At 36.2% G+C, this 27,080-nt stretch overlaps 1 protein-coding gene across 5 annotated transcripts in view; it reads left to right on the top strand.

The window, feature by feature from the left end:
- Positions 1-27,080, top strand: part of STRBP (spermatid perinuclear RNA binding protein) — a 122,529-nt gene that overhangs the window by 65,414 nt on the left and 30,035 nt on the right. For all 5 annotated transcript variants that reach the window (XR_013999893.1, XM_081151722.1, XM_081151720.1 and 2 more), the window contains 9 exons: positions 2,832-2,997; positions 6,742-6,886; positions 13,647-13,738; positions 14,259-14,354; positions 15,240-15,351; positions 16,007-16,104; positions 16,322-16,433; positions 23,172-23,264; positions 23,973-24,172. Coding sequence is in view for 4 of the 5 variants with exons in the window: in XM_081151722.1 (XP_081007848.1) it covers positions 2,832-2,997; positions 6,742-6,886; positions 13,647-13,738; positions 14,259-14,354; positions 15,240-15,351; positions 16,007-16,104; positions 16,322-16,433; positions 23,172-23,264; positions 23,973-24,172 (1,114 nt within the window). In the remaining variant the exon portion in view is untranslated. The remainder of the gene's footprint in view (positions 1-2,831; positions 2,998-6,741; positions 6,887-13,646; positions 13,739-14,258; positions 14,355-15,239; positions 15,352-16,006; positions 16,105-16,321; positions 16,434-23,171; positions 23,265-23,972; positions 24,173-27,080) is intronic.

The following is a 27,080-nucleotide window of genomic DNA, read 5'->3' on the forward strand; positions in this document are numbered from 1 at the left end:
GTCTTTCCATTTTGTGGACTAGTCACAGGTTGAGCACTTGTATGGGAGTCTTCCCACATGGTAGAACTCAAGTTGTGCAGAATGATTGTGTCCTTATTTTGTATAAACCAGAGGCAGGCACATCTCCTAAGAAGAAAGCTGTGTTGGATAATAGATGCGTATTGCTCTCCTGATATGTGCTGACTATCACTACAGAGGGCACAAGATGGGTGAGGGCTAGCTGATGGTTATTAAGAAACTTCTGTTGTTAGGCACTGTTAGGCAGCTTTTATTTTATGTTTTTAAAAACTGACTCATTAGTCAAATTGCATGAGGTCCCACTATTTGTAGTATTAGGAATATTAAGATTCTGTTCCTAATTTTAAGTAATTCCCTACATTTGCGTTGCTTGCTTTACAGCACCTTCTATATTCAGGTTCATTATTCAACTTCAGGACTGAATTAGAACTTAGTTTCTCTGCTCAGTCATGCTGTCTTCTGCATGAGAAGACGAAGTATATCATAATTATGATATAGAATTTAATAAATGAGCTAATAATGGCTAGTTAATAATCGCTACCATTTATTGCATGCCAGTTACTGTACCAGATTATTTCCCACATTATTGTACAGTAAATTTACTAGTTTCTGTTATTATTATCACCCTCCTCGGCCACCATTTTACTTATGAAATTTTCATGGCTTTAGATTTGCTTACCAAAGAAAAGTGACTCGGAATTGTTGACAAACTTTAACTTGCTTAAGGTCACTGAATGAGTGTGTGGTGAGGCCAGGATTCATATTTAAGTCTGCCAGACTCCAGATCCAGTTTTCTTAGCATCTTTGCTTCAATTTCCTGTGACTCAGTGTGAAAGTACAGAGCAGGGAGAGATTACATGCTGGTTCTGGGGATCAGACAAACTTGATGAAGGAGAAAGCATTTGCAGTAAGTTTAGAGGATGGGTAGAGTTTTGGTGCAGGCAGTGAAAGTGGAAGAAAAAGTAAATCTCAACAAAGATCTAGGTATGAGAAAGTATAGCAGTTATTGAAGGATTAATAATTATTTATCACACTAGTAATATATGGCAGGCTCATTACTTACATTATGTTAAGTGATATTCTCAGTACCATTCTGAGAGGAAGGTATTATTTCTTTTTTGCAAATAAGAAAGTAGGCTCAAAAAGTCAAATAATTTGTAGTTTGCCCAATGTTACACAGTAAGTAGCAGAGCCAGGATTCGAACCAGGAAGTCATACTGTCTTTTAAATTACCTCTCAATATGCTAAATGCTGTTCGGTGGGACACCAGGACAGTAACAGGTAGATTGCCATCTGTGCAGTGCTTTTGGAAGATTATTCTGGTTGCAGGATACTGTATACAGTAGATTGGAGACAGCAGAGGTTAGTCGATCAGGCCAATGAAAGGAGGTTATTGAGGTAGTATAGTGGAGAGGTAATAAGGGCCTGAAAAGAAACTAGTTTGAAGGCAATAGTTTGAGGGTGATTATGGAGGGGAGTTCACAAAATATTATTCGATTTGGGAGAATGAATATGAGAGGACAGGCAGACAAGAAAAAAAAATCAAAGATGACTGACTCTTCTTTTTGTTTGTTTGTTTAAATCCCCACTCAAGGATATGTTATTTGTTTTTTTTAATTGATTTTAGAGAGAGAGAGAGAGAGAAACATTGATCAGTTGCCTCCCTTATTCACCCTGACCAGGGGTTGGAACCCACAACCTAGGTATGTGTCCTGACTGGGGATTGAACCTGCAACCTTTTGGTGTGCAGGACAACGCTCCAACCGAGCCGTCGTCCAGGGCCCAACTCTGTTCTTAATGTTAAATAATTCCCTACACATGGGTTGCTTGCTTTAACATACTTTTAATTTTTTCCTATCCTTTGCCACCCTTAAAGTTTTTTATTGATTTATTATTTATGAATCTCTAAGGTGTGCCAGGTACTGATCCCAGTCACTGGATTATTTATAATTTACCATCTTGTTTCCATTTTCACAATTTGTTTCTCTCCTTTCTCCTTTCTCCTTTCTCTAGTTTATTCACCACTCTGCTGATTCTTTGCCTCCAGCTAGAATGACCTTTTTTCTGTCTAACCAAATCAAGACTGGGCTGAAGTCAGACTTTGAGGTTGCTTTGTTGACCTTTCTAATTTTGACCTCTAATTCTCTTCTGTACTTGGGATACAGTCATAATAATGAAAAGAACCCGAGTGTTGTGGTCATACCAACTTGAGTTTGAATCCAGGCTTTACCATTTTACTCTCACTGGGAACTTGAACAATTAATTATCTTTTCTGAGATTCTCATTTTTTGTCTTTCAAGTGCAGGCATGAGTTTTAAATGAGAATTGTGGCATGCAGTTTGTTCTCAGATTTTACTTTCTCTTCCCCCTTTAAGCAGGTTACTGCTTTTGTACTTACACAGTGGAAGCCTCAGGAGCAGGAGTGATTGGATCTCCTTTAGTATGTTTTCCATACTCAAACATTTGCGTACTTATTGAATGACTGCTTAGCTTATATTTTCACATGTGATTAAGGAAAATGAACCACTAGGAAACTTAAAATCAAGGATAGTTGTTAACATTATTTTTTGCATCACTCATGACTCGTTCTTTGAGTATTTGTTCCTTTAGCTACTGCTGGGTTAGAAATTCGTACCCTGCAAATTATCTTTGATCTGTTCTTTCCTCAGCTCTTTACTTTTATCACATTGTTCTGCTTACCCCATAAACTTTTGTGGATTTCTAGAATCATATAACTGATGGAAGCCAAGTAATGATTAAATTTTAGTCAAGAAATAGATTGTAAAAGTAATCATTCAGACTTTTATTTTTAGGGATCAAGGTGGTCGGACATTGTGTGGTGTAATGAGAATTGGCCTGGTTGCAAAAGGCTTGCTGATTAAAGATGATATGGATTTGGAGCTGGTTTTAATGTGCAAAGACAAACCCACAGAGACCCTGTTAAATACAGTCAAAGATAATCTTCCTATTCAGATTCAGGTGAGTACAGTTTAATTGCACCTCTAGGAGAATTTGTAAAAAGGTGACAAAGTAGGTAGTGACTTTAAATTCAGTAACAAGACATTGGTAATAGTAAAGGGTACAGACAAAAGGAATGCTGCTCCTCTGGATCAGTGACTCATCCATCACATTTAAAGCAAATTTCTGGTGATTAGTACTCTGGATACGTTTACCAATGGCTGTTAAGGTACAGTCTTAAATTTTTCAGGTGTGTCTTGCTGACAGTCTCCCTGTTTTCCAAACTAGGTCTCTCCACATTGTAAAACTCTTGGAAGGGTTGGTATAATGCAGAAAAGAATTGAAAGATCAAAAAGAGCATAGACAACTGGAGATTTGCGTAGATGATAACTTTTAATATCAGACCCTCAGTTAATTTAACAGTCACTCATTCATTCTGTTAATGCAAAGTCACTGTTAATTCCTTGTTTCCCATCCTTTTTCACATGGTGAGGCATTTAGAAAATTTTAATGTTAGAGTGATTCCTGGAAGATGCTGCTGAAGGCTGAAAGCTCAGGGCTGAAGGCAACCCTGGGACCACTCTGCTAGCCTACTCCCAGGACCAGTTGCATCACTAATTGGGAAGCTGTGATCATCTTTCTGTTTCAGATGTGTTATGTTGGTATCATTAGATTGTAGCTTTTTGATGATTTCATAGCAGTCTTTATACTCATGTCACATAAATAGGTACCAGTTCACAGGCCCACACCTTTGAGTTGTTGAATGTTCTCTTTGTTGATTTTTTTTCTGTTTTTCTTCTAAAAATGTTTCTCTCTCTCTTTTTTTTAAATAGGAATTTTACACTTGTTTTTAATTAGCTTTGTTAGTGGATCATTTTCTTTCATTTTTCACCAACTGGTCGTCAAAGCCATCTTTCTGGTTTTTTAATCCAGCATTCTTGACAGTCAAATTGTGTTACTTGTTGACACATCCCCCTATATTAATTTTTGGAGCATCTATTTTGTTTTATCATTCTGTCTTAGATCTTAACTTACAGTTTTTTAAGTGACTGGACAAACATTTGGATTTTCCATTTTTTATTCTGATGAAATATTTCTGGTCTTTCTTAGGGTTAAATTTATTTCTTTAAACATTTTTTTAAAGCCCTTTGTGATCATTTGGAGAGGGGAAGTGTTAAGCAGCATGGAGTACAATAAAGTTTTAAGAAGCGGAAAGCTCAGTAATGGGTTTTTGGCTAACTATTTGTTATTAGACTGTTAATAAAATTCCTTGTTTCCATTATTTTTATTGCTTTAAAATTTAATCTGTATTTCTACTTTTAGTATAGTGAACATTGTACTCTTAAATCTATAATAAAGTAATAGACAAATGGTTGGCTATATGTATTAGAGGCTTTTTCAACCATCTCACCCCCATTTCTGTTTTCTTTAGTGAGTCCTATTTCTTAGGAGAGTAGTCATATTACTCATGTGTTAGGGTGGAAAAAGGATTGAGAACCAGTGCTGTAATAAATCAGAGTTCTTATTCTGAAAATCTATCACATTTCTCCGGTATTGAAGATATACCAAGCTTCAGTCTGCATTAATAGAGCTTTCTCTGTGCAGACCACAACTGTGTGAACTCGGCATTTTTTTTCCTCTCCTGAGTGAGGGTCTTTCTTTCTGGGCATCATAGTTTTAAAATGCTCTTGTTGAGCTAGCAATTATTCAAGGGCGGGACGCAGGAGAGAGTGCAGACTATATAAACTAGTTCAAATTTAAAGGGACTGGGGCTTTTTAAGCAAGAGAAGACTAAACAAGACATAAATAGCTTTAGATCTTTGAAGGGCTTCTTGAAGAAGATAAAAGAGGCCTGAACTCTTAAGACCAATAATGGAAGTGATGCAAAATGTTTCAGTTTAATACAGCCAATGAAATTGTCCAACAGTGACAGCAGGTGCCCTGTGTGATGGTTAGATCATTGCTATAGGTACGTGGGTGAAATGAGGACGTAATTGTATATCCATCTCATTGGATTGTATACATGTACACACACACGCCCAAATATATACATATAAGCGCACACATTATTTCTAATATTCCAGAAAATTATTTTACAGGTGATTCTGCTTTTACTTCCTGCTTCCCCCTTGTTTTCTTGGTGTCTGTGTGGAAAACCAGTCTCTGATATGATCTGCTTTTCTTACAAGTTTAAAAATCTTTATTCTTTTTCTTTTTGAGCTCTTACTATAGCACAACTTTCAGTTCCTTAATTAATTGAGGTTGTACCAGACTTTTTCTGTACATATTTTTTTTCTAGGGTGATTTTATTTTATTTAAAAAAATATATATCCTTATTGATTTCAGAGAGAGGAAGGGAGAGGGAGAGAGAGAGAGAGAGAAACATCAATGATGAGAGAATCGTCATTGAAAGGCTGCCTCCTGCTCACTGCCAGCTGGGGACCGAGCCCACAACCGGGCATGTGCCCTGACCGGGAATTGAACCACAATCTCCTGGCCCCTGGGTCGATGCTCAGCTGCTGAGCCACGCCCGGCTGGGCTCTAGGGTGATTTTAGAATTTCTTGAGCAAGGAGGGAGAAGTCACTTACAACTTGTCTGGTCCAAAACGAACCCGTATGTCTCTTACTTTGGGTGTATCTTACGGAGATCTGCATGCGTGACTGAGAAATAGCATTTGACTCATTCTCTGGTGGACATCTTTAGTGCTCTTATAGTGGCAAAATGAATGTGAGCAGTTTTCTCTGTATTCTAGTTCTGGTTTTTCCAGTTACTCTGTGGCCTTTTCCTTCCTGGGTTTCCTCTATTCAAAATTGGATAATGAATTTCTATTTCCTGTCTTTTTTTGAAATGTTTAATGGTAAAATGCTATTTTTATGTAAATGGCTCTGAGTTCTTTTAATGTACATTGATGAGCAAAGACCCAGTAGTGTTTCCATTCAGCTATTTATGTCAGGTAATAGATACTAAATTTCACCTCCAAGAAAGGCCCTATGTAATTTCTTAAACTATATATAATGTATAATGATATATTAAATTCAACTTATGTGATTCTAATTGGTGATTATTTTGTGGAAGGCTCTTAAATTGCATATAGTTGTATGTTGAATGGAGCGATGTACATTTGTTTCCCTGTGGGTGTCAGATGACTTGTCCCATAATGATGGGTCTCACTGGAGTGATCTCTGAGACCTGTTGTTAGAGAAGGGAAGTTACTTGTTTATACTAATTTTTCTGCTTGTGAGTGTGCAGAGATTCTTTTTTATTCATCCTTACTTGATTCTCTTTAGAAATCTATATAATCTTATATAAAAACCTACATAATCTCAAATTTGTAAGTCCTTGGTAAGTAGGAGTTCCTTTTTAGGCTGTCCTATCAAAAAAGGTATTGGTTTAGAGAGCATTCCCAGCAATTTATTTTTCTACAGTAGTTCTCTGTAATAATTTAAAGAACAGTAATTTACTCTTTATTACATAATGATGCTGTCAGTATTTTACTTTCAAATATTATAAAGAATGAGTTTAAATACTGTTTATAATTGTATAGAGTTGACATTGTGGTTGCTTTTTGAGGGATGGAGAAAGGATTTGCTGATAAGTTGGGAGGAGAGAGAAATGTTATCCCTAAACTAAAGAACAACTTTATTTACTCTCTTGGCACAGTATTACTAGTAGTTAATAACACTTGAAAATTAAGGGGCAGTTATTCATTTTTTAAAATTTTAAATGAATTAATTGGATGTTTTTGACATCTTGGTGACTTTCAGAAACTCACAGAAGAGAAATATGAAGTGGAACAATGTGTAGATGAGGCATCTATTATAATTCGGAATACAAAAGAGCCCACACTAACTTTGAAGGTGATACTTACTTCCCCTCTAATTAGGGATGAATTGGAGAAGAAGGATGCAGGTACATACACATATATATATTTGTTTTGTTTTGCTTGTGAAGGACCTCTCTTGAATGCTGTGTTAACTATGCTTTATAGATTTGAGACATGACTGTTTTCATTTGTTTTATGCTAATCATAGTATTTTAAATAGTTTTGTTTCTACATAAGTCACTATATTTTGCAAAAGTGTATGTATTTGAAATATAAAATATGTTAATTCAGACCTGTGCTTATCATGTTGGTCACAACTCTGATTTTTGTACTGTTGGGTGTTCTGTTTTATTTCGTCTGGTACCGCACTGTTATTCCTGTCACTCAACCTGTTCTACATAGTTTGGCTATTAGGTCTGACATGATTAAATGTGGACCAAACAGTATTTTCAAATTTATTTAGTTAGTGTTCAAATTACTCATTTGTACATTGCTCTTGACTTCTCATAACTATATATAGCCTTATAAGATTTATGTTTTACCTAATTGCCCATGTGTAAATATGTTTTATAATGTAAGAGATGTAAATTAGGAGATTGAATTTTTAAAATAAATAATCTTTAGTAAGATTGTTTTCTAGGAGGTTTGTGATCCTGTTAACATTTTGAATATGATGTCTGTGTGAATCATGCCTTAAACTAACTTTCTTCTGAAGTTAAAAAGAATGGCAATGTCATCCCTGTAAAAGTAGAGTGAGAAACCTGTTCAGTTTTGAGAAGTAATGATGGAGCTGAGCTTCTTTTTCTGATGTTCTTATCCTGTCAAGTTAGCTTGTTTCTGCCTCTCAGTTCTGTCCCTAGAAACTTGCCCTGTGATATTTCTCCTATGTCAGACCTTTGACTGAGCGGCCTCTCTCTGTTACAACAATTTAGAGGCAGTGCAGCCTGTCTGGGCCAGTGGAGACTCCTTATTGCTACTTTCCACCACTAGACATTTAACAAGTCCATTGCTTACTCCCCTACCTGAAATGCCAGTGCAGTAAGAAATATTGGTCAGTTTCTTAATTTATTTCAAGTTGACAATAAAGGTAGAAAAAGACATTTACCACTGATGTTAGAACTTTGAGTTTTGGAAGACATGTGATAGACTCCTTTTAAAAAGCTTTTGGGGTAACTAAAATCAGCTATACCAAACCTAACAATATAAACTAGATACATTTATGAGTTATAGTTTAAAATTAAAGTGCATCCAATCTATAATTGGGTTTATGCATGTACTGTTTTTTGCTGTATATAGTATCTCTAACACCTCTGAAGAACCAATCTTAAATGGCTTAATTTCTTTAACAGCTTTTCAGTTCACCATTAACTGTAGAACTATAAAATGATTTCTGAAGTACCAAGATAATTCTGTTAATTCTGGTAAGCTGTGTTCTACTTGACCCCCTAGTGTAAAACTAACCATTTCTAAGTAGAGTTATAATTATAGGTATTATTAAAATTATTTGAGTATAGAGAGATGAGAAAAAGACCCAAGATGCCAAAGACTATATTAATTGTATGTTTGCTTGTAGCTGTAGGCATCCCTTTCATTACTTCTTTGAAAGTATTAAGAGGACCTCAGACTTCTTTTTTCCCATGGTTTTGTGTACTTACACGGGATTTTGTCATAGTTTTCAGTGATACCCTTAAGCTTAGTCTGTTGTTTTTATTCCTTTAATTTCTGTTAAGAGAAACTGAAAACAGATTCTTAGTGTGTTGCATCCTTACTAGAAGACTAGTTATAGAGTGGACTTGTGGTGAATAGGAGAGTCACTGTTCAAGATGTTTGGGTTACTAAAGGATCCTGAGACCTTTTAAGGGCTAGATCTCGTCAGCTGGTGTTAGCAGTATTGTGTGGGATCAGGTAAGGTGAAAGAGTCAGCTTGGCTCTAACATTCATACATGTAACTTCCTCTTCTTTTGAATGGCAGACAGATTTGCTTTGCTGTTGTCCTCAACCTCCCAGCCCTTTTCACTCACTTGTTATCTCTTCTAATTTGCTCATTTTGTCTAACCTGGGCTTTGTCAAAGACAGTGTTTTTTTTTCCCATATGTGCTAGAAGTTTTGTGTATTCCTGGGCAAATTTGAGGATTCAGCATAACTGAGTATTTGAGATCTGGGCTGCACAATTCTGTAGGACTTGATTCCTCACACTAGCCAGATCCTCCCCCCTGATGCAGTTCCTCCCAGCTGCAGGGGGTAAAAAGCACAAGATCATTAGGGTTCCAGGAATTCCTAAGACAGAGATATGCCTTTAAAAAAAATCTCCACTCGTTTTCTTTCTCAAAGTTAGAAAAATACAGCGTAATTTCTTTTCAAAGAGTATTTTTCTGTAGAATCTCAACCTCTCCCCTCCCCACAAAACAAACAGATTATTCACGATATATATACATCTCACATCTTTCTCTTCTCTTTACCTGGTACATATTTGGATAAAATCTTAAAAAGGGGGAAAAAGTGTGGATGAGAGCAGAGAGAACTGGAGGGCTGGGACAGGTGAGGGCATCACACTTAGTCTCCTCAGGGCCATCTCTGCAGAAGTGGACCTATCTCCCCATTCCAGGTCACTGTTTCCATTTCCAATGGCCAGAGTATGTAGTGAATCTCTTTGGTGGTGTTTAGTATTTAATTGAGGGCAAGTATCTTTTTCTCTACCCCTATCCTTTTGCCCTAGCACCTGGAATGGTAGGTAATTTTTAAAAAATCTGTTAGATGAATTTTTGTAGCCAGCATATTGTTTGATTAAATAGGACTGTCTAGTATGTAAGAAGCATTAACAATGTACATGTGAGAATTCAAGCTCTCTTAGGGTACAAAATAACTTACTGTCTTATAAGCAGTGTTTCATACATGACTTATTTTATCCCTCACAACAGCCCTCTGAAATAAATAATTGCCATTTCATAAATGAGGAAAGTATCACACTGTGCCCAGCTCCTATAAGTCCAGTGTGCTGTCCACGCTCCGGTTACTGTTGAGAATGAGTGTAGGAGCGTCTTAGCTGATTTGCTTATACTGAGCATCACACATTATCAGCTTCTTTTGGTGCTTGCGATTTTAAACCAGAAGTGTGTTTGCTGTGAGGGTGATAGATAAATCAGCTATTTATTCTCTTTACAATGCAGTTTGAAACCAGGTGGACAGGGAAACTACAGAGAGTCATGTTGCTTAGGTTAAGACAAACCTCTGTCCTCTGTATTGGGGAGATCTTCAGGGGCTCACAGAGAGGCTGCCCAAGAGTCCCTATTCACATATTGGTGCGAGTACGAACTTCCAACACTCTTGACAGAAGTTCGCTGGCACGAGTCCTGCTAGTTGAAGGCATTCGATTCTCACAATCCAGAAATCACAACCAGGATTATAGGGATGCTGCAGGCTTTCCTTTCCCGCCTTCCCCAGTGCAGACCTTGAGCCATTATCTTTCCAGTGGCCGACTGTACTGAGGCCTTGAAAAAAAGTCACGCCAAGTGATGTCTCTACTGGAAATTAGGAAGACATCTGACCTACCTTAGTGCTACATTTACCTGTGCACATTATGGTGGCCTGGTGTTTTGCATGGACACTGGTTTGAAGCATAATGTCTGCTCTCCGCAAAGCCTCAAGGAATTGAGAGAAGGGGCTGCTAGCATGTCTTCAGGCTAACTAGAAAATCCTGTCAGCATATACTCAGTAGCTCAGCTTTATCCATATTGTCAAGGAGGCCTTCGTGATAACCCAGCTCAATTATTTTACTTTTGAAAAGCCCAGGTTCCAGACATACAACTCCTGTTTAACAAGTCATGTTCTGGCTTTTCTCTGCCCTGTGTCCAGGCTAGTGTTTTTGTTAATGGGAAGAGAGTTAGCTTGCATGTAATGAATTGAGAGAAACTGACCAACATTTCCTGTAGTACGGTGTGTTTCTGGTCACTGATCTAACCTCTAACCAAATAAAGTTAGGCATACTAGACTTCTTTTCCAGTGCTTCCATTGTTCAGAATGCTTTATGTACCTTCATGCCCTGAAGCCAGGTTACTGAGCAATGAATTTTTAAAAGCTGTTTTCCTTTGCTTTTGACATTTTTGTCACTTCCCAAGCCTGTCCCCATACTGTTGGGTGTTTTTTTAAGCCCCATACTATTTTTTAATCTGTTTTACTGGTCACTGTAGGAAAAAACGAAGTGTCTCATCATTCCATTGTTTCTAATTTAAAGATTCCAAGATGCCTTTTATCAGAAAAGCTTTGCTTCCCCACAAAATTGAAACACTTCCATTGAAGTTTCATACAAAAATGTTAAACTTGAAGTTCTGCTATGAAAAGTAGCAGTGTTTTTCCAGTAGCATTTCTGTGATTGCCACTTAATATTAAATAATTCATTTTTCTTAATGAAAATATGTAAAACTGTATATTATTACTATATAAAGGAAGTAATAGGGAAGCAGGGTTTACAGGTAGTACTGTAGTACCGTATGAATTCACATGGTTTTAAAATAAGAAACTTTGAGGAAGATAAAATAAGACAAATTGTTGCATTTCCTCTACTGTGTCCCACCTCATGAATATTGAAACATTTTGGATCTTTTGACATTTTGACTATCAGAGCAGGAAGAAACATAGCCATTCTGATGGTGATGTGAACGGGAATCCTGTGCAAGTCTTCTGTTCACTGCCTGCCCCTCCATCTTGTCTTAGTGGAAGCTACTGCCTCCAAATGTTGACTGTCTGTAGCAAGCTGCTGCCTCTATTGTTTTTTTAATAAGAGTTTGTGGTTATAATCTGATTTGGGGGATGAAAGAATTCATCTTAATATTTTTGCCATTGTCCCCCTTTAAAAATACCTGTGTTGCAGTGAGCATGAGATGTTATTTACAAGTTTTTACCATTGGACAAAAGTACCAGAAAGTTCAAAAAGAGTTTTGGTTTGCCTTGTTTTTTCCTATCCACGCCTCGTCTGCCTCCCTCCTCTCTTCCATTGCTCCCCCCCCCCAATCTTTTCCAACACTCCTACTTGATAAGATGATAGAATAAAACTAAGCTTGCCTTATTCTTAACTTAAAGATTGAGATTTTAAAAAATAAGTACAGCCCATACCTTTTTGGGGGGGATTACATTACTTAGCAGTCAGTCAACCTTTGTCATGTCTAACTTTTAAGAGATTCTAATTCATTTATTGTAGTTTGCTTGATCTTGTATGTGAGCTTTACCCAGATGTTTGCATTGACTACAGTTAAACATTTCAACATAACATTAAAATGAGTTAGTTGTATGTTTTCTGTCATTATAAAGACAAAATTGAGCAAGTCCAGGAACTAGATTCCCTGTGAAGTGAAAACCCATAGTATATTTGTTTATGATTATAAATGACTCCACATTAACCCTTGTTTTTGATGCTGCCCATTTTTTGAGTAAAAGGGGTAATGAGATGAGGCCCTGTGTTGTGAATTTGTTGGCAGAGGTTAATGTGAAACAATGCAAATATCTGGTGTAGAGCTCACTGGGTCAGAAAATAAGTGTGTAGCACTTCAGCCTTCAGAGTGTTGCAGCCTGTGGAGAACCCCGGTTCTTCCTCTGATAGATTTATTTTCTATTGGGCTTATGCCTTCAGTTTTAGTTAATGGCAAGCTACCAATTTGAATATATAGTAAATTTGTCATGATGGATCTTGTAAATGAGGAAAGCAAAAATTATCAGTTATCTGTCTCTTATTTAAAAAATTTACATTGTATCAATTGGCCCACACAGCATACTACCAAGTCTGATTATCATGATTATGCTAGGAAAACGTATTGGTGGACTTTCCTACCTCTAAGGGTTCTTAAAAGAGAATGTGAATCTGACTTAATTGGATTAGACAAAATTTCTCCCCAAGAAACATTTGTATATGTTGTTTGTGTTTAAATAATGTACCAAGTCCCCAAAAAGTTGAAAAACCTACTTTTTGTAGTAGGTTAGAGGGAATGTATTTGGCTCTCTAAACTTGGATTTAGTATCATGTGATATTTTCTCTAATATGGATATTTTTCATTAATCACATGTTTGAATTCTTAATTTTGCTGCTTTGGTCCATCTAATCCAACTTTAAAATGTTAAGGCAAGTCAAATAGCTGTAATTAGATAGTATTCTTTGCTGTCTTTAAAATATATATATATATAATATAAAACTTGAAATACATTTCAATATATTTCACTTTTGTAGTTTTGATAATTTTGAGTTAGAAAAGAAATAATGAGGGAACTCCAAGGTGACACTTGAACAGTTCTCATCGATGGGGTAAAGTTTCTATTAATGGTTATCTTGTTGGATGAGTTTATTTAGTTGTAAAAAAATAAAATTGCCACATGCAGTGCATTCTTAGTATATCTCAAATTGATTACATAAAAGAGCCCCAGTTTTCCTTAAGAATTGATTAGTGATTAAAATTCCTTCTATAAAGAATAGTTGTTATTGCTGTTGGTCCCAGATTTGCACTGTTTGCACCCTGCCAAAGGAAAAAGTGCTATGTACCTATTTTGTGCCCTTTGATGTTATACATGCTTAATAAGATCCCAGACTGTATGTAGCAGTGATCATTGATTTGTTTACTGAATGAATGAATGCCTTTGTGCTCCTGTTGTACTTGTGCACAGAATGGCTCTGATGACTTTTTACTTAAGTAATCATAGTGCATGTAACTTTTTTAAAAAGCAACAACCAAATCATGAAATCTTCTGGGAGTCTTATTAGTTCACTCAAATGCTGCTCTTTTAAAAATTTTTATTGTTTGGTAATTTGACAGGAACTCCTTGGTCAAATTGTATGTGTCTTTCTCTATCCCATTTTCCCATTAGAAAAGGTTGTGATGAAAGATCCTCCGGACTTATTGGACAGGCAGAAATGCCTGAACGCCTTGGCGTCTCTTCGACATGCCAAATGGTTTCAGGTTGGCTCTTTGTTATTATCTTACTGTTAGTATAGCCTTGTATAGGTTTCATTTGGAATACTTGCCACTTAATGGTTTCTGTGTAAAGTATAAAATGGGGGTACTCTACCTCATAGGGTCATTGTAAGAGTAAATAAGTTAATTTAGGTAAAGTGTCTAGCATAGCTTCTATTATAGTTGATGTTTAATGATAATATAGTCCTTTTCAGCTTAGTACTCTGAATTTCAAATGATGCCTTAGAAAATACAAACATGGGTGAGAAAATTAAAATTTAAGATAGTGGTCCAGAGTGGGGTTGCTGTGAGGCTATAAAAGCAATTTTAATAAGATGCTTCCTTTAAAATGTGCCTTTCTGAATTATAATTTTACTATTTTAATACCTTGATTTTTTAAATATGTTTGACAAATGATGAATGAATGACTAATTAGTATTCACTTTAAAGAGCCTATCCATGATCAGTGTGTTTAAATGAAGAATGGATTTCAGCAGGGATATTGGAATCATTTTATTTGTTTTAGGCAAGGGCAAATGGATTAAAATCATGTGTCATTGTCCTTCGCATTCTGCGTGATTTGTGCAACAGAGTTCCCACATGGGCACCATTAAAAGGATGGGTAAGTACTTAAGTACAGTTAAAAGCAAACTCTGAAGCTATAGTCAGAGGAAATCCTGCAGAAATTACCTTATTACTTTGAAATAGCTATATTCTGAGTTAGCTAAGGTATTGCATTGCCTATTTTTATTCTGGAAAAAATTTATGCATCTTTTCATATGAATACTTTTTTATGCATATAACTTGTCTCTAACCTTATCATAATTCATGTTACAGAAATAAATTTAGTAATTAAAGTCAGATAAACAGCACACTTAACCTGATTATGGACATAGTGTATGTTGCAGAACTTACTTAATTTGGAAATTATTATGCTTGACCTACTCAAGACCACAATTAAGAACATTATAAAACAAAGCTATAAAGGGTCATTTTAAATTAGCGGTTATTGCTTTCATATAGTATCATCAATTATAATTTATTAAATATGGAGTTTTGGTTCTTTGTTTATTCTAATTGTAGGCCCTGGGGCAGGCTGTCTGAAATGAAGTCTTATTGTTGTTTGAGTGCTTCCTAGGTTATGTGGGAGATAGGTGGGTTGGGCTTGAATATCGATTAGTGATTAGCTATTACTACCTTATACGAAGGCTTGTTATATTTTTGTTAAATCAGTTAGATGTGTACAATTTCCTGAGTGATCTTTTCACTGAAAATAAAGTTTTTGTAACAAAATGTCATCTGAATACATTATCTTAGAATGGTTGATTTAAGAACACTAGCTGGGGTAAAAGTTGATAATCAAAGGGGAAAAGTTAATTGGGCTGCGAATGATAAATTGACTTTCATCTTTTTGGCCTTCATTGTAGATAGAAATGTCAGCTCACATTTAACTGGAATCCTTTTAACACTTGATGCATGTACTAATTTGTAATTTAATATCTTCTAGCCACTAGAGCTTATATGTGAAAAGTCTATAGGTACTTGTAATAGACCTTTGGGCGCTGGGGAGGCCTTGAGACGAGTAATGGAGTGTTTGGCATCTGGAATACTACTTCCTGGTAAGGGTTTCAAACTCCCAAGGCAGAAGAATCAGAAAAATCTCATTTTGGTTTACTTTCCTAAATATTTGTTAAATTTGTCCTCTGCACAGGAAAGTGATGTGTAGGAGTTGTTTTACTTGGAATTTTAGCAACTAGGATATGTGTGTATTGGAAAATACTATAAAACTATCTTTCAATAAATGTAATTTATATTTTATATATACTAACATAAACGGTACTAATAAGATATTGTGTCTGCTATGAATTTGCTTTACCTAGAGCTCTGAACTTGAAAATGCAGATGTTTGGTTAAGATGTATGAAGTTCACTCTGTTTGCACTCTGGTGTTTAATTTGAAAAAATTAAATTTGGTCTTATTTTTCACATGTAATCCCTTTAAAGGTTTGGGATGATTTATCATGCTGTGTCTAAATTCTCAGAGTAAGACCCAATTTTGACCTTAGATATATAAGTGACTTCTAGTAAGGTGAGGACATTTAGGTGCTAACATACTGAAAACGAGAGTATCCTTTTTACTCCATTTAATTAAACAGATGTCATTTCTCAGTTTTTCCCCTCAGTTCTTCCTTCCTTTTCTCTCTTTGTGTTAGTTTATTGAATTCTAAACTCAGTTCTAAACAGTACTTGTGGCTTTCTTTTGCCTTTGCCAAAGGGGGTCCTGGTCTTCATGATCCTTGTGAGCGAGACCCAACAGATGCTCTGAGCTATTTGACCATCCAGCAAAAAGAAGATATTACCCACAGTGCCCAGGTAGAAGATGGGGCATGTCACTGTGTTCTATTAGAGGGATATCATCACGTTATTTTTTGAATTGTTCTATTTAAACACACTTTTTTTTGCCTGTTGTTAAAGGGACTTTTTCCGTCATAACATTAGCATTTAATGAATAGTCTTTTTAGCTAAGATGTTTTAAGGGCTTTATAAATGGCTGCTGAAGTTTGAATGAATATAATCTTTTGTTCTTCAGCATGCACTAAGACTGTCAGCCTTTGGCCAGATTTATAAAGTGCTGGAGATGGACCCCCTTCCATCTAGTAAGCCTTTCCAGAAATACTCTTGGTCAGTTACTGATAAAGAAGGTGAGTGTGAACATTTTTATTGGTGTTAGACATGGGCAGTGGTAGAGATGGTCATGGGATGCATCTCTTGTTAGAGTTGAGGGAACTTAATTGTTAATTCGCTGTTAACTGGATTTACAGTGGTGATCATTTCACAATATAGACAAATACCGAATCATTGTGTTGTACACCTGAACCTAATATAATGTCTGTCAATTATACCCTAATTTAAAAAAATTGTTAATCTAAGCCATGTATAAGGACGTTTATTGCTTTTTTACCTGACTTTCTGCTTTTCTGTCCCATCAATGACATCAGCTTGCTATTATTAGTGATGAACTCAGTTGACTATATTGGCCAGATTCTGTTACTGCATAGATGAAGGGACCATACTTTCTGAACCCCTGATCTAACAGAAGAGATAAGCCATAAACTAGGCGATGTATCACTGTGCTTGGAAGCGTTTCGTAACCAAGAAAGAGAAGACAAAATATAAAGGAAAAGTATATTGGAAAATTCAGGAGTACCTTCCATTTGTACTAGCCTGTTTGAACTCAGAGTTTCAGCAGAAAGAGCACAGGCTTTGGGGTCAGTATGACCTGGGTTCCAGTCATAAAACATTCTCTCCACCGCCGTTTATCTCCTGTTACACTAAAAGGCGGGCTGTTTAACGCCAGTCATTTTTCACCTGGGACCTGACCTACTTCCACAGTTGATATTATTCTTGTAATTTTTATATGACAAAAATAGTGCACTAGGCCAATATATTTATTTAGACAACAGAGTTCCACTGGGTCTAAAGACTTTTCAGGGAGTTCACAAGATCAAAACTGTTTCATAATAACACTAAGGCTTTTGTTGTTGTTTTGTTTTTGTCTTTTCCACTTTCATGAGTGTAGAGTTTTCCAGAGGCTGCATATGCCATGTGATGGCATCATCAACTTTGATGGCTAATGGAATGTTTTTTGTATATTCTTTCATTAAAATTTTTTTGGTTTAATTTCTGATGTGCTCAATATTGATAGATATTACCATATAATCACCACTCTGGTTAAGAAACATTGTCAGCTTCTCAGAAGCCATATATTTATCACTCCACATCACCTCCCTGCTGAGAACTTTTTGATAATCATTTCATTGATTTTCTTTATGGCTTTCCCACCTGCCTATGTTTCCCTAAACAATTTAATTTGATATTGCCTACCAACTTTATAGAAAAGGAATTGTACTGAGTTTAATAATTTGGGACTGACTGCTTTCTGTCCAGCATTGTTTGGGATATATTTATGTTGCTGCATATAGCTACAGTTTGTTCATTTTAATGGCTATATATATGGTATCCATGATGAATATACTACAACTTATCCATTCTACCCGTGGAAGGACATTTGGGTTCTCTTCACCTTTTGGCAACCACCACAATGTTGCTATGAGCATTTATACTCCCACCAGCAGTGTGTGAAAGTTCCTGTTGCTCTATATCCTCAGTGACATCTGGTGTTAGAAGACAGTTTTTCTGACAAGAGATACTACTTCTCATTTGACTTCTAGGTCATTACTTTCTTTTAGTTCTTCTAGCCCACTGCCCTCTCCTCAGCTGTCTTTGTTGTTCCCCATCTTCCTGACTTCTGAATATTAAAGTGTCCCAGGGTGCAGACTTCAGATCATTCCTCTTTATACAGACTCTTTAGGAAGTCTCAGTTTCTTGTCTTGAAATACCTTCTGTTTACTGAAGATTGCCAAATTTATATTTCCACTCCAGACTACCAGCCCTTGACCTCAGACCCAGTTATCCAGATGCCTCCTCAGTTCTCCACATGGATGTCTGACAGCCATCTCCAACTTAAGATTTCTAAAATGCAAATTTCTGTTTTTATGCTACCTCTTCTCTGTTCTTTCCATAGTCATCACTGTCCCAGCCATTGGAAACTCTATCCTATGTGCTCAGGCAAAAACCTTCACCTTTGAGGCCTCTCTTTCTTCCCTCCATATCCAAATCATCAATAAACCTGTCAGTTTTACATTCAAAGTATGTCCAGAACTCAGCTATTTCTTTAACGTCTTCCCTGCGGCCATCCTGTCCTAAGCTGCCATCGTCTCTCACCTGGGTTATTATAGTAACTTTTCTGACTGATCTTTCTGCTTCTGACCTTGCCCTGGTTGTCTGTTCTCCACAAGCAGTAGTTCTTTTTTTCCTTAACTTTTTATCTTAAAATGTAGACTCACAGGAAGTTGCCTAGTTAGCACAGAGAGTTCCCATGTACCCTTCAGTGAGTTTCTCTTACTATATTGTTGTACTGTACAATATAAAAATCAAGAACTTGACATTGATACCGTGTATGTATGTTTTATGCCATTTAACTACATGTGCAAGTTTGTGTAACCTTATTTTCCCAATCAAGATGCAGAACTATTCCATCAGCACTCAGATCTTCCACATGCTGCCCCTTTATAGTCACAGCCTCTCTCTCTTCTTAACCATCCCTAAACCCTGGAAACCACTGACTTATCTCCATCTCTGTACTTTGTCATTTCAAGGAGTTATACAGTATGTGATCTTTTGAGATCTCCTCTCCCATCCCCCAGTGTAATGTCCTTGTGGCCCATCCAAGCCGTTGCATGTTTCAGTAGTTTTATTGCTGAGTAGTATTCCATGGCATGGATGAGCCATTGTAGGGAATTTTGTTTGTTTCCAGTTTTGGCTATCACAAATAAAGCTGGTATGAACAGTCTGCCATAGGTTTTTGTAAGCATTTTACAAAAACATATATTTGTGTGTTAGATTGGCCAGCAGTTTTTCTTTGTTGTAATGTTCTGTCAAGTTTTGCCTCTAAGTTTATGTTGGCTTCATAAAGTGAGTCAGAAAGTGTCTCTTTTTTTTTTTAAATTTCAGTGACTTGCTTTTTTTTTTTAATATGTTTTTATTGATTTCAAAGAGAGGAAGGGAGAGAGAGAGAGAGAAAGAGAGAGAGAGAAACATCAGTGATGAGAGAGGGTCACCAATCAACTGCCTCCTGCATGCCCTCTGCTGGGGATCAAGCCCCCAACCCAGGCATGTGCCCTGATGAGGAATCGAACCTCGATCTCCTGGAACCTAGGCTGATGCTCAACCACTGAGCTATGCCAGCTGGGCTCTGTTCCTTTTTTGTTCCTTGTAGGAATTTGTGTAAGATTGATGTTATTTCTTCTTTGAATGTTTGCAAGAGTTTATCAGTGAAGCCATTTGAGCACATGGTTTTCTTTGTGGGAAGGTTTTAAATTATGGATCTAATTTACTTAATAGACATAAGACTGTCATCCTCTTGTGAGAATTTTTATTAAATTGTGTTTTTCTAGGAATTTATCCATTTCATCTCAATTTAAACATAGTTTTATAAACTTACCTTCCTTGGGTTTAATTCAGTTATTTTAACTTTTTGAGATAGATGAGTATATTATTGATTTATCTAGCCCCTTGTTTTATTTTATATACTAATAAGACTAAGTTTTCCTTTAAGCCCAGATTTATGTGTATTACACTCTTTTCATATTAGTATCTTTATTGTCACTTAGTTAAAATTATCTTTTATTTTCCATTATCAGTTTTTTGACACATGAGCTATTTAGATGTTGTTATTGCTTAATTTCCAGACAGGTGAGGATGTTTTAACTACTGCTTTATTTTTGAATTTCCACTTATTCTATTATAATCTGAGAACATGCTTTGTTTGATTTCTAACCTCTGATATTTTTTGAGACTTGTTTTATGTCCCAGTACTTAGTTTGTGTAAATGATTCTGTCTGAAAATTGTGTACATTTTGTAGTTGGTGGTCTGAATGTTGTTTGTATGTCAGGTTACATTTGTACATTGTGTTGTTTGAATCTTGTATGCCTACCTGTACTGTAGTCTTTGTTGTCTTAATTACTGGGAGAGTGTGTCAGTTTCCCTCCATTGTTGATTGTCTGGTATCTGTTACATTATATTTTTATTTCTATAATTTTTTCTCTTTTATAGTTTCACATTTTCTTCTAGAAATTCTTGTTTTTTTACTTTTTATTATTTTTAGCATTCTAATTATTTTTTAATAAAGTTTGTTTTTGAAAGCTCCATCATCTGGGTCTCTTGTTTCTGTTTCTGTTGTCTGCTCTTTCCCCTGATTTTTGAACATAATATCTTGTCTTCTTATGTACCTTGTTATTACGAATGCTGGAGACATAAAATGAAACAATTGTAGAGAATCTAAAGGCTAGAGTAATAATATCTTCTCCAAGGCAGATGCATACTTGCTTCCTGGAGATGGCTAGTGGAATTGGCAATCCTGGGTCATTTTAATGCACTCAGGGGTGATTTGAAGCTGGGCTTCAGTCCTCATGAGTTCCACAGTGTGGGGGATTAACAGGCCTTCCCTTCTTGGTGGTCCTCACACTTCAGATTTTGCTCCCTAAGACCTGGGTGCCTGTTCAGTTCTTCCTGGCTGTTTTTGGACTTGGAAGATGCCCCTAGAGGAAGTGTGGCCCCCAGTTCAGGGCTTTCTTTGTCTCCCAGTTCTAACTCCATAGTCTTTACTGCCCAGGAACATATTTTATTCTACATTTTGTCCAGCTTTTATAATTAACTCACATCAGGAAGGCTTTTCCAACTTACTTTCTCATACTGGAAGTGGAACTTCGATATTATGTAGAAGTTCCTCTGGTGAATCAGTGGCAGCTTGGGTTGAGAACTACTGCCTCTCTTCCTCTGCTACCATCCCCTCTGGTCAGGCCACCCCAACCACTCAGGCCTTTCTGTCTATGACCTTTGTACTCAGCTGTTTTCTTTGCCTGGGGCTGGTTCCCTAATAGTGAATAGCTCACTATTAAGTCTCCATCAAAAGGTTGCCTTATCAGCTATATCTTTTTGACCTTTCTGAGCAGCACTACAAATAAAACGGCAACACCTCTTCCCCTATAAGCCTCTTCTTTTTCATTGTGTTCAAAACCATAGGACTTGTAATTGTTTCCACTGCCTTGCATAAGCTCTTTGAGACATTGCTTTTTTATCTATGTGCAGCATCTAAAATTATCCTGCACATAGAAAATTCTCAATATTTGTTGCTGATTGAATACATGAATGAAATTATAATGAGGATGATAAAAGTACAGGCTTCAAAGGGTGATGATTAAATAAGTTAAGGTATTAAGAACAGTGCCAGGCATATAAACACTGTCATATTATTTTTAAAAACTGTTGTTTCTCAAATGATCACTTCTTATTTCTAGATATTGTAGAGGTTGAAAATGACTTTCATTTTATAAAACAAGCCCACCCCCACCCCATTACTATTATGATTAGCCCCATAAAATAGCCCAGATTTTACAGCAGTTTTACAGTGGCTGGGATGGGGGGATGAAACTTAATCCATGGAGCTCTCTGTGGCTGGGGGATTTAGAGAAGAAATCTGTGCATTTAAGCATTTGTGATGTCCATACAATCAGGGAGCAGCTTTTAATGTAACTTAATGGGTGGTTGAATGATTGAGTAGACTTTGTTCCCTTTGAACTTTTATCTCTTAAAGGCAGCATTCCAGGAGACTGGCACGTTCGGTTTTATGTGATGTAGATGAAATAACAATGCTAAGCAGATATAAGCAGATTGTGCAGAGAACATCAAGATTTATTGACCTGAGTGGTAAGCATTGACTCAAGCAAGTGCTGAAGTCAAAGTTTGCCCCAAGGGACAACAAATCTTGATGATCAGAGAATATGTAGTGAATGTCGGTATTCTTACAAGATTTCATTAGATGTATCTGGAAATCTTGTGGCATGAATCTCTTGAGCATAACTTTCCTTTAGGAAAAAACCAACAACCAGTTTTTAAGTTGAAGACACAGGGTTTTTGAAAATACTTGGACAGGCTGATGAGCTTTTCTCTGATTGGTTTTAACTTGGACCGCAAAGCCTTATGCCTGAAAGCATTATGAACTAGCTACTTTAACCTAGAAATTGCATACTGTCAGTTCAGTTAGTTATGGTTCACACCCATTATGTTGTTTCTAAGTCTTGTGATAGTTTAAAGATACAAGACAAGGACAAAATACCTTTGCCCTTCATAGAGCACTAAGGAAACATGAAGTAGCCAGTGACACACCACCACATGTGACACTTTGTTTCTGATACCGTGGAAACTTTTTAGAAAGTTGAGATGAGAGAAAAGCTGAGGAAAACGTCTTGGAAAAGAACTGTAAATAATATCTTATGTAGGATTTGAATAGGTAGACAGAAGAATATTGTGTAGTGTGAGAAATAATCAGATTTCCAAAAGCCTAAAACTTAACATGTGAACTTTAAAAATTTATACAGGTAATAAATATTAAATTATAGAAATATTTGAAAAGACATAAGTAAAAATAAATCCTAGTACCAGAGAGCACTACTTTTAACATTTTGAGATATATATATATATGTATATATACACATATATATACATATATATATATATCCAGACCTTTTCTGTTCATGCGTCTATAGGTGTGAATATATGCATAGGTGTTTGTATTTGTATGTATGAATGAGTGGGAAAATATTTATAAAGAGGGATAATATTAAATTGTTTCATAAAGATTTACTTTTAAAGTTTTTGCTATTACAATGTTATAAATGTAATAATTTAATTGTTCAATGGAAGAGTACTGTGGTCCTTGTGATTCTTAAGGTTTTCCTTCCTGAACATAGTAGATACATTTGGTAGAGGAAGTAGAATCATTGTTTTGACTGATCATGAATCTCTTGTAATTCTTTAGGTGCTGGGTTTTCAGCTCTGAAGAGGCCATTTGAAGATGGATTAGGGGATGATAAAGATCCCAATAAGAAGATGAAACGGAATTTAAGGAAAAGTATGTAAAATCTTTATTCTTACAGATATTAACTAGAAAGGATTTATATTCTCAGGAAAATAAAAATTATAAAGTGAAGAATTTGATGGATTTGAATTGGGGTTTTTAGGATAGATCTTCACTGAGAAATTGGTGGTTGAGTAACTTTTTTGTTTCCAAGCTTCATTGCTTTGGACAGTGATTTCTAATCTTTTTCATTACATGGGACACATAAACTAATTACTAAAATTCTGCAGCACAACCAAAAGATTTATTATATTTTTGCCAATCTGACCCCCCTCCCCCCCAAAAAAGGTATAATTTTGATTTATTCGCACCGGACGGCTATTGTTGAACTGTTGGCGGTCACTTTTTTATTTGACAACGTAAGGGAAAAGAGGTCCGTGCCCTGACTAAATAGTCAGGTACTGTATTGCATGTTTTAAAAATTCTTGCGGCATACCGGTTGAAAACCCCTGGCTTAGTATATATTGATATTGCCTAACCGAAGTTAATGTATAAATATAGTAATGCATATTACTTTTACAGTGCTGTTAGCATAATAATTTAAGAAGTTAATTTTATAATTATTTATGAAGTTAATTTGTATATGTGTTTTTCAGGTCTTGCTTTTAAAAAATCTGGTGAATTTCTAGCAGCCACTGGGACCTGCAAATGCATAGGTTAAAGTGAAATGATTTAATGTCTGATCTCTTCTTTCTTTAACAGTTCTGGATAGTAAAGCAATAGACCTTATGAATGCACTAATGAGGCTAAATCAGATCAGGCCTGGGCTTCAGTATAAGCTCTTATCTCAGTCTGGCCCCGTCCATGCCCCAGTCTTCACAATGTCTGTCGATGTGGATGGTACAACATACGAAGCCTCAGGACCATCCAAGAAAACAGCAAAACTTCATGTGGCAGTGAAGGTACTGTATGTGTTTTACTTACCAGTGTTTTGCTATTTTATGTTGTAAATAAGGTGCTTATTTTCCTGTCATATATTAACAGAATTTTCTTTAGATTTTAACAGTATAAAGAGTTTTGTCAGCTCTGGGTCACAAAATTATTTTTCCGTCGTAAAAGATGTGTACGTTATAAAAAATGTGGAAAACACAGAAGAAAAGTAAAGAAATAAAAATGTCAGTTGCCTATCTCTGAGGCAGATGATTAATATTTTTATATATGTTGTTTCTTTTTTAAGTTAAGCTTATAGGGTACATGTAATTTTGTTCTCTGATTTTCTTCATTTAACATGTCATGAGTGTTTTTGCATATAGTAAAAGCTTCATAAATAATATTTAATGGTTGTATGAGTAACATGATATGGTTGTAATGTTATTTGTTTAAACATTTCCGTATCATTGGGTATTTTGCTGTTTGCACATTTTTTCTGTCATAAATAAATGTGATCCTTATCTTTGTGCATGGTGCCTTTTCTGTATTTCAGAGTATTTCCATAGGAAATAAGGTCCAGGATTGAACCAGTCAGTCATTCATGTAGGTTTGTAGACCATTCCTAAGTATTGGAATCTTAGTCTCTAAGAGTACATTTGACCTCTTGCAGACAAACAGGAAAATGTGAAAGGTCATGTAGACTGAAGATCAGTTTTCACTTAAGAAAAGGTCTGCTATATAACAGTATGGCATAAGTATGTTGTCATGTTCATCCCATTTTGCAAGTATTATTAATGTAGCTGAAGACGTTATCCTAGAACTAAGGATACAGCAGTGAACAAAGTCTCTGCCCTCCTGGATTCTAGTATGATAGGATGGGGAGACAGACAGCAAATACACAAATGAGTAAGTTACATGTCATGAAATAAGAACAATGCAGAAAAATGATAACTAAGCTTTAAAAATATAAAACAATATTATTCGTGTTCTGTCTTGTTTGTGAAAGGGATGATGAAATAGTGTGAGTTTGCGAGGCAGAGGAAGAAAGCCAGGAATGAGGGGAGGGTGAATCCAGGAATAAGGCTGAAAGCACAGTGTGATAATTTGCTATGAGGGATGCTGAGAATGTCACAGATGCAGGCCCAGGCTCTCTGGTGTCTGACACAGAAGGCACCTGAAATACTGACCTGTCTGTGATACAAGAGCAGACACAGTGTTTGGTATAAAGATGAGGTGGGCATTCTCCTTGGGTAGGTCTTCGTAAAAAGGAATAGTAATGATATCTGTTCAAGGCACCTGTGATGCAGAGATACGGTTTGTGGGTTGTTCTTGTAATAACCTGTAATACAAGCTAGCGGCCTCATAGCAAGTTGCAGTTCAGTAAAATTTGGGCAAGTTAGTAGAGTGGCAAATTTTGCAATATGAGAAGATTTAGATCTATTTATTCTCATAATAACCATTAACATTTTGGTATGTATTTTTCCAAATCTTCCCTCCCCCTTTTACCTGCAATTTCAAAATCCAAAAAGCACTGATAATAAAAAATTCTTTCCTAAGTTTGATGGACACTCACTTAATGGGAAAACCTGACTTGAGTTGACGGGTGGCTATTTTTAATCTTTATTATTCTATTTTGTGTGAATGTTTTCTATGTTACTTTGCCCAAACATGGGGTAGCACCTGAGATACCACTGGAGATTTGGAAAATACATGGTAAATATATTGTAGTAGCTTTCTAAACTCTGAAAAGTTACAAATTCTCAAAACAACCTAGACCCAAGGGTCTCAGGTAAGGAATGATGGGACCTACAAAATATATACTTAAAATAGGATCATGCTTTCTTTGTTCATCTAAAAATATATTGAGTTTTTTATAGTTACCACAAAGATTGTTCTCATTTTTACTGATGGCCTAATATTTCATTATCATCATTCCACCACAGTGTCACTAATCCTTTTAGATGTAGATGCTTCCTGTTGATTGCTTTGTATCTTTTTGAACTAGTATGATTATCCTTTAAGATGTATTCTATAGGTAGAGTTACTAGGTCAAGAAGGAAGCCCATGTGAATGATCCATTAATTCATTAAATAGGTATTGTGATTTCTATTGATGTCAGGCATATATTGCCAAAGTGCCATCCATAAGGTTATACCAGTTACAAGTACTGTATGAGTTTGAGAGAGTTTTATATCCTACATATGTTTGTGAAAGTAGGTCCCACTTGATAAAATGCCTTGCATTTCTTACTCAGCTTGGTAGGGTCTGTACCTGTTAAGACAAATCACGTCATAGCATCAAGACAAAAGAAGAAGAGATCAGTTTCTGCCACAAGAGCCTGGCTGCTCAGCAGCAGACAACCTACAGCAACTAATCTTCCCTTTCCACTTCCAATTTTTTCTCCTGAGAGGCCCTCACAGAGAGCACCTTTAGGGACAAAATCAGCCGTATTTCATGGAAAGAATCTTACTCATTGTGGGGAAAAGATCAGTTAGAAGGGGGCACAAGACTTTGGAGAGGTTCTTGGAGCCATCAGATCTCTGTCAGGCACAAACCATGAATGTGACTTGGAGTGCAGAGCCATGGGGTAGAATGTGTTTTTATGTGTTTTCTTTCTACTCTTGGCCCCTAGTCTTTCAGGGGGTCATCTTTCTCAGTCTCAACCCCTTTTCATGAGAAAAAAGGCATGGCTACCCTGGATTTCCCAGTCACCCAGTTTCCAGGAATCATCTTGGGAATTTCAGTTCATCTGATGTATTTAGTAGGTTGGATTTGTTTGCTAGACATTTGAAACTCACCTTCTTTGGTATAGCAATTTTTTGGCCTTAATTTTCATTCCGAACAAACTTCCGTTCTGAGGTCTGAGAACTCCTCACTTTTTTTTTTTTTACTTTTTTACTTTTATAGCATATACTAGTTAATCTTTGCATTAAGTAGTCA

Source organism: Miniopterus schreibersii (assembly GCF_964146895.1).
Source record: "Miniopterus schreibersii genome assembly, chromosome: 11".
In the NCBI taxonomy this organism is placed as follows: domain Eukaryota; kingdom Metazoa; phylum Chordata; class Mammalia; order Chiroptera; family Miniopteridae; genus Miniopterus; species Miniopterus schreibersii.